This window comes from Vigna unguiculata, chromosome 6 (genome assembly GCF_037176805.1).
Source record: "Vigna unguiculata cultivar grain cowpea cultivar isolate G323 ecotype 2 chromosome 6, ASM3717680v1, whole genome shotgun sequence".
Classification (NCBI taxonomy): domain Eukaryota; kingdom Viridiplantae; phylum Streptophyta; class Magnoliopsida; order Fabales; family Fabaceae; genus Vigna; species Vigna unguiculata.
The window spans coordinates 29,285,605-29,297,735 of NC_140797.1; the positions used below are offsets into that span (position 1 = coordinate 29,285,605).

The following is a 12,131-nucleotide window of genomic DNA, read 5'->3' on the forward strand; positions in this document are numbered from 1 at the left end:
GAAGACCACGACAAACTTATCTAAAACGGCCTAAAGATCCTATTCATGTAGTCCATGAACAAGGCTGAAGCGTTGGTCACACCAAAAGGCATAACCACATACTCATAATGCCCGTTTCTGGATCTAAAGGCAGTCTTCTAGACATCCTCCGCCTTCACCAAGATCTGGTGTTAATCTGACCGCAGATCGATCTTGGAGAACACTGATGCCCCATGCAGCTGATCCATCAGATCGTCAATTCTAGGCAAGGGGTACTTGTTCTTGATGGTCAGCTTGTTCAACTAACGTTAGTCCACACATAGTCTTGAACCACCATCCTTCTTCTTGACCAACAACACGGGAGCTCTCCATGGTGAAGCACTAGGTCGTATAAATTGTTTCTCAAGCAACTCCTCTATCTGCTTCTTTAACTCTACCAACTCTGCACGAGCCATGCGGTAAGGAGCTATCGACACTGGACCCGCTCCTAGTACAAGATCTATGGAGAACTCCACTTCTCTTCTCGGAGGCAAGCCTAGTACCTCTCCTGGGAATACATCCTCAAACTCCCGGACCACGGGTATCATTGTTATCCTTTCTTCCTTCTCAACCTCCAACTGATCGAAAATCATGAAGCATTATGCACCATTCCAAATCTCCTTCAAGACACCCTGAGAGGACAACAACTCAAGCTCCTCTAAGTTGGAGAACAACAACTTTTTCTCCTGACAGTCAATGAGAATGCGATTAGCTGAGAGCCAATCCATTCCCAAGATCACGTCCAAGCCTTGTAGAGGTAGGCATATAAGATTGACTTTAAACATGTGCCCTTCTACCTCCACTGGACACCTAACACATACTGACGAAGTCTTGACTAACCCAGATGCCGGCATAGACACCACAAGATCAAATTGTAGTTCGCTAACCAGCAGACCCAACTCTTGCACACAAGACTCTGACACAAAAGAATGTGTCGCTCTAGAATCATATAGCACACATTGGGGTTTCCCGGCAATCACACAACATCCAACAACAAGATTACATGAGCCTGTTGCTTCTGTCCTAGTCATAGCATAGACTCTGCCCAGTGCTTGAGGCCTGCTGCCTCCTCTCCCTTGACGAGTTTGAGTCGGGGGCCTCGGCATAGTCCCTATGGAGGAGGGACAATCCTTAATCAAATGTCCCGTCTTCCCACAACCATGACACCTCTGTGTACCAGCCAACGGTGGGCATGCACTCCTCAAATGTGGTCCATTACACTAATAGCATCTAGGCATTGAGGATTGCTGAGATGTAAAACCCCTAGCCACTTGAGGTTGCGGGCTAGCATAAGGTTTCTTCCTCTCCTCCACTCTTGGTCTGGATCTAGATGATCCACTGACCTTCTGCTGCTGCTGACCTTGCTGAGCTTCCACCTCAGCCTTCATCCTCTCCATAACTCGAGCTCTCATCACTAGAGATGCAAAGTCCTTGATGGAAAGCGGTGCCACCATCAATTTGATATCTTCCCGCAGTCCATTCTCAAACTTTCTACATCGCCACTCCTCATCCAGTGGCATCGTATAGAAATGCCCCAAGTGCTTGAACCTCTCGGCATACTCGGCCACTGATTTGTCTCCCTGTGTAAGCTGAAGGAATTTCACCTCCTTAGCGTATCTCATGCTATCTGGGAAATATTTTGACAGGAACTTCCTCTTGAATGCCTCCCAAGTAACCTGCTCATGCTTATCCTCCATGACCAGCCTCATGCTGGCCCACTAGTGCTGGCCTCTCCTGTGAGCATGTAGACGGTGAATGCAAGTTTGCTCTCATTCAGGCACCTCTTGACATCGAAGATGCACTCCATGTCTTTCATCCATTGGTCCGCCTGATCGGGACTCGTCTTGTCATCAAACTTAGTCGGCTGATGTTTCAAGAAGTCTTCCAAGCTCCATTCAAGGGGTGGAGGTTGGGGGTGAGGACCGTACACAAGAGCACCAGCCATGTTTTCCTCCAACTGAGGGAGGGCCTCCATATGCTGCCTCTAAGCAGCCTCAAACGCTAGCCTTGCAGCCTCTATCTGCTGCATCACCATCTGTTGCTGCTTAAGAGAGGCATGTTGGCGCTGCATAAATGTCTCATGTTGTTGCATCATGGCATTGCTTTGTTGTGTTAAGGTTGCAGCCATAGCCTCAATCGCTCTTACGAGGTCTTGCCCATCGCCCTGAGGGGGTGGAGGAGGAGTCACACGCGGGGTACCATATCATTGGACACACAAAAAGAACCATCAGTTAGACTTGTTAGACTAGAAACTTAGCTAACAACACTAGAAAGGCACAACAAAAACGAGGCAAGCACATAAGCCCATAGACTCTAAAGAACGAAGGCTCTGATACCATAAAAATGTGACATCCCATTTCTAATAGAGTAATCTACTAAAATTAAGCATCACATAATTATAATATAAAAGAGCACATGACATGAAGCATACATGTACTAACTATTACATTTATCCATAATATACTTGGAATGAAAGTTTAGGAACACCATGATGCCATAAAACATAACACAAGAGTACTATTGTTTTGCAAAAGGATTGCTCAGGGGGCAAGGAATTTAAAACAAACTAAGAGTTCTTCAAAAGGGCTCAACTGTGAGCCATAACTCAGACCATGGGGACCACTCTACCCAAAGTTGACCTTTTGACCAAGATTAGATTAACTTAAACCAACATGCTAATCCTTGTTTGTCTTGTTTTGTAGGTAATTAAGAGAAAGTAGAGCATGGCTAGGTGGCATATGGTGATTGGAGCACATGGATGAAGTGGAAGAGAGAGGAAAGCAAAAAGCATAAAGTAAAAGCAAAAGTAGACATATACCTTGTCTCCTTTTGTCTTTTTGGGTTATTCCATTTAAGGCTACTTGGTCTCCTTCCTCTTTTAGCCTAGAATCGTCATGGGAATGCATCCACCAATCATTTCTCTTCACTTGGTCGAGAATGACTCTCACTGTAGGTTTAGGGTTTGCTAGTTAATCCTTTCTCATGTTTTTGTATTTGCTAAAGGACCCCTATGAACTCTTATTTAAAGGGTGCTCATTGTCTTGTAAAAGGGTTGATCATTTTGTTTCTAAAACTATTGCGTTTCAACCATCTCTTTGTCGTGAGCTCTCCTTCCTAGAAGTGAACTCACCTTTGCCTTATCTTGCTTGCAAGTGGCGGCACCATCACTCATCTCTAGGGTTTGGTTGGCTTAGATCCCCCCCTATGAGTGGCGTGTTTCTTCCATTATTCATCTTCTATGCTTTCCATTTTTAATGTTTCTTCTTTCATTTTTGTTATTTAAGTGTTGTTGAATCCGTGTGTGTTTAAGCTTGAATCCAACTCTCTTGTTCCTTTCATGAGCTTGAGAAATGAACCTTCACATCTAGATAGCTTGCTATCTTAATGTCCAGTGGGAATTTTCAAAATTCTTTCTTAAACAACTTCACCATATTCACAACTCTAAAAGAAAACAAGATAATCCTTCATCATTTTGGTATCTAGAACCTAGGTTATCTTGAATATGGTGTTTTTCTTGTGCTAACCTTTGTTTTGGTGGCTTGTTTGGCTTGGAGACCTCTCGGCCTTTTGATGTTCAAGATGGTGTGCACATAATTTTTCCACTTCACTTGAGGTTAAAGTATCTAAAAACCCTATCTCTTGATATATATTGCTTGGTGAAGTGAAAACATGAAATTTTGATGCTTATGTTGCTTGGCCGAGAGCTTGCTAAGTGTTACCATGCCAAAATTTTTCTTCACATGTTGAAAGTCTTCTTAAAATGTTCCTAGCTACTTTTGAGTCTCTTGTCATATGCTTCTTTGAGTTTACTTGTTCTTGTTTCTTGAGTCTCTTGTATGTTCCTTGAAATTGATTTTGACCTAATTTTTAAGGAACTAAGTGTTCAAGACACCCTAAAATATCCTTCTCATCATCTTAAGTACCAAGTTTTGAAAAGAAAAATTGTTTTCATGACCAAAAATAGTTTGGCCGAGAGCTATTGCATTGCTTGGTGAATCCATTTGGCCATTTTTACTAGGTGTTATGCTACCAAATTTTATACTTAGATTTTGGGTGATATTGGCAAATTAGTGAAATGCTTTAACTTGGTTATGATCTTTCTTGGTGTATGCATAATTTGAGGTATAATCTTGGCTTGTTCAAATGCTTTCCATAGAGTCTTTAAAAGTGCTTTTCATTGCTTTAGTCTTGTTGAAGTTTTGTCTTTAAAACAAATTTCCTTAGAAGTTAAACTTTCTTGTTTTTGAGCTTTGCTTTCTTGTCTTTAAGTAATCTTTGTTTTGTCTTATTTGTTTTCATTTATTGTTTACTTAGAGTGTTGTGGCTGAGCCACTTGTTTTGCTTTTGAAAGGTTTTCATCTCTTTAAAGATGTTTTCACTTGTTTGGAAGGATTTTGAGTGCTAGCCTTGCTTGTGTGCTTTAGGAGTGTGATCAAAAACACTTGGGTGCTTGAGAAGACCACACTTGGTCTCGGGTTTGGCATTGTTTATTATCTAACCTCCTGCTTGTCTCGGTTTTTGGTGAGTTTTGGTGTAGGAACATGAATATGGATCCAATCTTGGAGGTAGAAGAGGAGGAGGAATCGGCCTCACCTTATTCCCCTCCCATGGTGACTCCTATGGCCCAAGAAAGTGAACAAATCACCCTTGCCAACATCCTACGTGAGATTGAAGTGAGTAAAAGAGAAACTTTTGATCAATTGAGGGCGGATAAGAGGCAAAGTGAGATCTTCCTACAAGAGCACATCCAAAGACTTGAGCTTAGAGAAGATGAGAGGAGAAGGAGGAGGTCCTCTTCCGAGGACTCTAGCCATGGTGGAAGAAGAAGAAGGCACGACCATGATGGTGGTGGAAGGCACAATCAACTCCCACAAAGACAACCTCCACCAATCAAGATTCCAAAGTTCAAGGGGGAGAATGATCCAAACCTCTACATTGAATGGGAGCAAAAAGTGGACCAAATATTTAATATTCATTTAGTTAGTGATCAAGAGCAAGTAGACTTGGTAGTTTTTGAATTTGAGGATTATGCCATGACATGGTGGCATCAATTGTCTATGGACAATATTAACCAAGAGTCACTCGCGTCCTTTTGGATGGACATTAAGACTTTGATGCACGCTAGATTTGTTCCTTCCTACTATTGGAGGGAGACTCTTTTGAAGCTCCAAAGGCTTCAACAAGGGTCCATGTGTGTGAATGAATATTTTAAAATGTTAGAGTCCATGCTTCTCAAAGTAGGACTCCAATTTGAAAGTGAAGAAGAAAAGGTAGATAGATTCGTGAGTGGTCTTGGAAGGGAAGTTCAAGATGTGGTAGAGTTGTATGAGTACTCTACTCTTGACAAAATTTTACACTTGGCCTTAAAAGTTGAAAGTCAATTGAAAAAGAAACAAGAGGCCAAGAGGAGTACTCCTTACAATGACTACTCTCTAGAACTTGGAAAGGAAAAGAAAGAAAGGATGAGAAACCTCTTTCCAAAGACCACCCACCTAGGACCAATTCGTCTAGGACCTCCCATGAAAGTACAAACTCTTCCCAAGGTTCAAGAACTAGTTCCATAAAATGTTTTAAGTGTTTGGGCTATGGTCACATTGCTTCAAATTGCCCAACAAAAAGGAACATGATCTTGAACCCTAAAGAAGAGGTTGAAAGTGAACATTCTTCTCCCCCCTCCCCAAAAAGTTCTTCCTCCCACACTTCTTCCCAATCTTCAAGTGAGGATGAAATCAAACCTAATGAAGGAGGTTTGTTGGTGGTTAAGTGCATGCTAGGCCAAGTGCCTAAAGAATTTGAAAACCAAAGAGAAAATATTTTTCACTCAAGGTGCCAAATCAACAACAAAACTTGCTCCCTCATAATTGATAATGGAAGTTGTGTTAATGTGGCTAGCACAAGGGTTGTTGACAAGCTTGGCTTGAAAACCATCCCTCATGCCAAGCCCTATAAGCTTTCTTGGCTTAGTGAGGAAGGTGAGATCAAAGTGGACAAACAAGTCCTTGTGCAATGCCCGTGATTCTTGTCCCCAAAAAGGATGGAACATGGAGAATGTACATAGATTGTAGGGCTATCAACAACATAATTGTCGCAACCAAAATCGCGACGAGATGACGAACCAAAAAAGAAAACGGGTTTGAAAACAGATTTGGAGTCGCCACCATAGTTATTCTGGAAAATTATGGAAAACCATGAAAATAAGACAAGTCTGCAAAAAAAAAAAAAAACCAGATTTTGGATCCGGGAGTCGGTTACGCGTAGGGAAGGTGTTAGCACCCTACCGTGCCCGCCCGAGGGCGGTACCTTTAATTAAAAATGCAAAGCTGATGTGGTTTTCAAAATATTAATTTTCCCCAAAAATAATAAGAAAACAATGCTAAAATGAAACAAAAAATATTTTGTTTAACTTTTTGGGCCCGACCAGGATTGACCTTGGTGCTACGTATTCTCATTCAAAATGAGAAATCAGGGTTACGTAATTCTTTAAAATATATTTGGAAAACAATTGAGAAAATGATTTGACTTTTTGGAGGTGAACCTGACAAGGACTGGCCTTGCTCCTACGTATCTCACATGGGAGAATCAAGGATCACGTAGTTCTTAAAGCTTGTTTGATGATGTTTTTCTATTTTGAAATTTTATATTTTTTTGGTATTTTCTAATTACTTGAAAATATGTGTCACACGACGCGAGCGGTCGAACAGACACTAAAAGGGAAAGAAAATCATTTTTGAATTCTTTGGGAAAAGTGTCACGCGACGCGAGCGGCCAGACAAACATAATAAAAATGAAAGCGGACTTTTTTTTTTGGGTTTTTCTATTATTTGTAATTTTTGTAATTTTATAAAAAGATGAAATTTAATTAAAAAAAGACAAAAGTGGAATATAAAAAAAAGGAGGGTGATTGAGTAATGTAGGAGGTGCATGAAGAAGTAAACAAACTCAACAAAAGTAACACACAATGACATAGGGGTGTGGGTAAGTAAAATTGTGGTGCAAGATTAGTAAACATAGAGGTGTAGAGTTATCAGAAACTGGAGGTGCGGGACGAAAAGAAATGAGAAACATAACATAACACATTGAGGTGTAAAAATTAACACGAGAGGTGCGGAGGTAAAAACTGAAAATGGGGTGAAAATGCTGAAAAGGTGCAAACAGTAAAAACTGGGGTGCAATTAGTAAATGAAGGCCAAAACACAAAGCTATTCGATTCTACAAACAGGGGAGGTGCAGATATTAAAATGGGAGGTGCACAGAGCAAAAGTGTTCAACCCCATCTCTTTCTAGAGCCTGAATTAAGATCCTAACTTCTCTACGCACGCAGCTCTTCTTCCCATCACTGTATACCACAATGCCCGTGCCGCCACTACACGTCCCACCACCGGCGAGAGACGACACTGTCGATGCCAGTCACCATCGGCGGTGTCGCCGGCAAGAACCAAGCCACCTGAGTCACTTCTTTTCCTTGTTTCTTCTTCCCGCGTGCGAGACAAGGGCTGTTTCTCCTTGAAGATGTCGTTGACATAGCGTCTGTGACCATCACCGTGAACACCACTGTCGTTGATGCAGCGTCTGTGACCACCGTCGTGAACGCCACTACCGCTGGTGCTGCCAAGCTTCCCGAATCGCCTTTCTTTCTTCTTGTTTCTTCTTTCCGTGAGAGAGAAAGGTGTCGTAGCGTCTAAGACTCGTCACCACCACGCCAACCACACCGCGACTAGGTCCACAAACGTCACGTGACCACACTCTGCCGTCGGTGATTGTTTTTCTATTTTAATCTCTGTGTTCTGAGTGGTGCTGGGTTGTTAATGATTGGGAAACAAATTCGTATTTGGGTGTGAATGCAGGGGTTGAAGCTGAAGGTTGATGATAGTGGAAAATGACAATTGGGAGATTAATGGAAGAATGAGAGATATAGAACATGTTGTGGTTGATGGAGGTGAGGGCGTGATGCTGATGATGGCGAGAGAGATTGATTGTGAGATGGTGGAATGGTGCGTGATAATTGGAGGAATTGGTATGTGGCCGCTGAATGGAGAATGAGCTTTTTTGGTGTGTTGATGATGGTTGAGGGGGATAGAGTTTGGGTTGCTGTTTTTGTTTGATTGGTTGCGAGAAGGATGAATTTGAGGCTAGATGATGGGTTGAGGGGCTTGTTTGTTGTCTGGTGTGTTCTGTTTGCAGGTTAGAGTGGTGTTGTTAAGGAAGAAAGGTTGGTCTTGGATGAAGGTATGAATATGTGATTGAAGATAAAAGTCGAGATGGATTTTGGCTTAATTGTGTGCGAGTTGCGTGTTGGTGGAAGTGAGTGAATCTTTGTTGTGAAAGAGGGTTTGTGTGGGTGAGTTTTGTTCTCGATTGTCTCGGTGGTTATGCATGAGAATGCAACATGTTTTGGTGTCCCTTGAAGTGTGTGAGAAGTTGGTGAGCATAAATGAATGAGTATGGTGATGAATGAATACGGTGAAGAGGGAAAAAATGGAGATTACCAAAATCTTGCAGTATATTTGAATCACGGCTCCCACAGATAAAATGCAGCAAACATAATAATGTCATATTCGTTCATGGCTTTCAAGATTGGAAATGAAACATACCATGCCTAACACACCTGCAGCATGCTCACTAAAGTATTAGAGGTGTCGCACCTCTCGGGTCTCCTTGGCTTGCTGATGGTCTCGAGTCTTTGTTCTCCTTGTTCCAGCTGCTTGTTACTCTTTTTCTCCCTTCTCTCTTTCGGGAGTTTGCTACCTCTGCCAACTCTCTTCTGTTATCTCTCGTGCCAGTAAGTTGTGTCTCCTTCTCAACGGCTTTCTGCTTCCAGCCACCTTATACCTATGCTGCTACGACTGTCATGGGTGCTACAATGATACACAGATATCCAACATTTCTATTTTTGTGCTAAGACACCCAAAAGTAGAGAAGAAACAAAATTTGAACTCTTTTTGTTGCGCGAAGGAGGGAAAGAACCACTGGCCAAATCAATTGGCTCTCATTTCTTTTTTTTTTTTTAATTTTCTTATATACTTTTTTATATGTTTTTTTTAAGAGAATAAAATAAGATAACGCAAAAAAAAATAAAAAAGATAAAATAAAAAGGATAAGATAAAATAAAGTAAAAAATAAATAAAATAAAATAAAAATAAATAAAGATAAATAAATAAATAAAAGTAAAGCAAGATAATATTAAAGAAAAAAAAAAGATAAAAAGTAAAAAAAGAAATATATGTTTATACTCACTTAAATATTCAATTTTTTTGTGTATTTTTTAATTATTTTAAATTAAAATTTTTATTTCATACCCGGACGAAATTTGGTGTTGACAATAACCATCAAGTATAGACATCCCATTCCTAGGTTAAATGATTTGATTGATGAGTTACATGGTGCAACCATATTTTCCAAAATAGACTTGAAGAGTGGTTACAATCAAATTAGAATCAAAGAAGGTAATGAATGGAAAACCTATTTCAAGACTAAGTTTGGATTATATGAGTGGTTAGTCATGCCTTTTGGCTTGACCAATGCACCTAGTACATTCATTAGACTCATGCACCATGTTCTTAGAGAGTTCTTAGGGAAGTTTGTTGTGGTGTACTTTGATGACATTCTCATTTATAGTATGTCTCAAGATGATCACTTGCATCATTTAAGGAGTGTGTTAGAGACCTTAAGGAAGGCATCTTTGTATGCTAACATGGAGAAATGTGTGTTTGGGATGGATCATGTGATCTTCCTAGGTTTCAAAATAAATCAACATAGGGTCCATGTGGACCAAGAAAAAGTGATGGCCATCAAGGATTGGCCTCCCCCAAAGAATGTGAGTGAGCTTAGGTCCTTCCATGAGTTGGCTAGTTTTTATAGGAGATTTGTGCCAAACTTTAGCACCATAGCCGCCCCTCTCAATGAATTGGTCAAGAAAGGTGTGGTCTATAAGTGGGGAAAAGATCAAGAAAAGGCTTTTGAAACTTTAAAACTAAAATTGATCAATGCACCACTCTTAGCCCTCCCTAACTTCTCCAAAACCTTTGGAATTGAGTGTGATGCATCCAATGTAGGTATTGGGGTCGTGCTTCTCCAAGAAGGACACCCAGAGCCTATTTTAGTGAGAAACTCAAGGGGAGTCACATTAACTACTCCACCTATGACAAAGAGCTTTATGCTCTTGTGAGGACTTTGCAAACTTGGCAACACTATCTTCTTTCAAAAGAGTTTGTGATACATAGTGACCATTGTAAGACCCGAGAAATTTAAATAATTAATTAAATAATTATTTAATAAATGAGGGTAGTATGAGCCTTTAAGGCATTTAATGCAGATTGATATGATGTGGAAAAGTACTAGCTCAAGTGGTTGAGAGTACTTTAATTGTGTGATAGAACTTGGGTTCAAGTCTTATGTAATCCAATTGTGTGTTATTTATTTGTTTTTATTTTTAAATATATGTTGAGCATGATTATGAAATGATATAATCATTTAATTATATTAGTCATCACGAAACATGAATTGGTTAAATGGTTGAACATTGATTTGGCATTTGTATGGTATAGGTTCAAGCCTTGGAGAACCCAAATTAAACTTTATTTTTGCTATTTTGGTTTTTGGCTTGAATTTGAAGGGTTAAGGGAAACCTAGATGCATGGGTAGCCATGGGAGGCTGGAAAACAGGCTATAAAGAATCAATGAATGATAATAAACATTTCCATTAAACCTTAAATTCGTTTTTGGTAATTATCTAGCTTTAAGGCACCTTTAACAGGCCAATGTGAGGTAAGAAGAAGGGTTTTAGCAAGCTGTGAGTGTACTCAGAAAACAGAACACGAATTTTGAGAGTAGTAAGGTTGGAGTGAAGCTTTGAAGCTGAATTGGGAGAGAAAGCCAAAGGGAGATCATTGAGGGTCAAGAGAGAATTCACAACAATTCTAAAATTTAAGCCAAAGGAACCAGGTTAGGGGATTTTTTCTCGTTATTTGTATTATGGGTGAATAATGGCATGATCTGTAGTACAAATTGCATGAGTATTATCTATTTCTACATGAATTGTTGTGTTTCTGGAAAAATTCCAGAAACCGCTTGGCGGGCTATGCATACTGCCAGACGACTCATCTGATTTTCATGTTTCTGGGTTCTTATGAGAAGAACCACCTGGCGGTACATTCCCGACCGCCAGACGATGCATAGAATTTTTACCCAATTCTGGGTTTTTGGATGTAGGGCCTGGCGATATTAACTGAACCGCCAGGCGACAGGAGCTAATTGGTCAATTTTTTGTGTTTTTTGGGTGCTGGGTCGAATCTGATCAGAAGGAAAGTTAACCTTACTCTCTAAAGGTTGGGTGTGATGTCAAACAGTGGGGATATTAATGTATTTTCGGGCATAGTCGAATGAAACAGTGTAAGGACGCTCTAGGATTGATGAATTGGGAATTGTTGCTTAAGGAATCAATTAGCAGAAATTGAATTTGGGTAATTTGCTATTATGAAATGGAAAGAGTACTATAATTAGATTGTTAAATAATGGGAAGTGTGGGAGAAATTGTATTGGAGGAATTGTTGGAGAGAAGAGTTGTGCTGGTGCTGAAAATCGGGAAAAAAAACTGCTCAAAATAGTATGCACCGCCTAGCAGCATGGGGCAGGCCGCCAGGCGCCATATCAGATATTGAGGGGTGCTCTGGTTCACGAAAAATGTTGTTTTTTGTACTTTTTGCGCAACAGGAACCGCCCGACGGTAGTACAGTCTCGCCAGGCGCCACCTTCCACTTTTGGGCGCTAAGCGCCACCACTTTTTTCTAGTTTGTGTAGTTTTCTAAAACTGTATTTCCCGGTTCGTTAACCGTCCAATTTAGGTGAAATTTTGACAGGTGGTCCATAACATGTGGTTCTTAACTTTGAACGGTGGAGATTTTATTTGGAGGTCAGTAGCTAGAGATATACGTTACTCAATATTGCTGATTTTGGAGTCTTTAAAATGCATGAATAACCTCTTGATAATTACTAGTAACTTCTAATGAAGCATGATTGGGTTGTGGTAAGTATCTATCAATTTGAATGTTCATTTGGATTAGTCACATTTGGAGAATTGGTTTGGTGAAGGCATGGGTGTCAATATTAAATTGCAT

The 12,131-nt window shown here is 40.4% G+C and overlaps 1 protein-coding gene across 1 annotated transcript; it reads right to left on the reverse strand.

The window, feature by feature from the left end:
• Nucleotides 1–617: 617 nt before the first annotated feature.
• Nucleotides 618–1,124, reverse strand: LOC114188442 (uncharacterized). The gene has a single exon (XM_028077022.1). It carries the CDS (start codon nucleotides 1,122–1,124, stop codon nucleotides 618–620), a length of 507 nt encoding a protein of 168 aa, XP_027932823.1.
• Nucleotides 1,125–12,131: the final 11,007 nt, after the last annotated feature.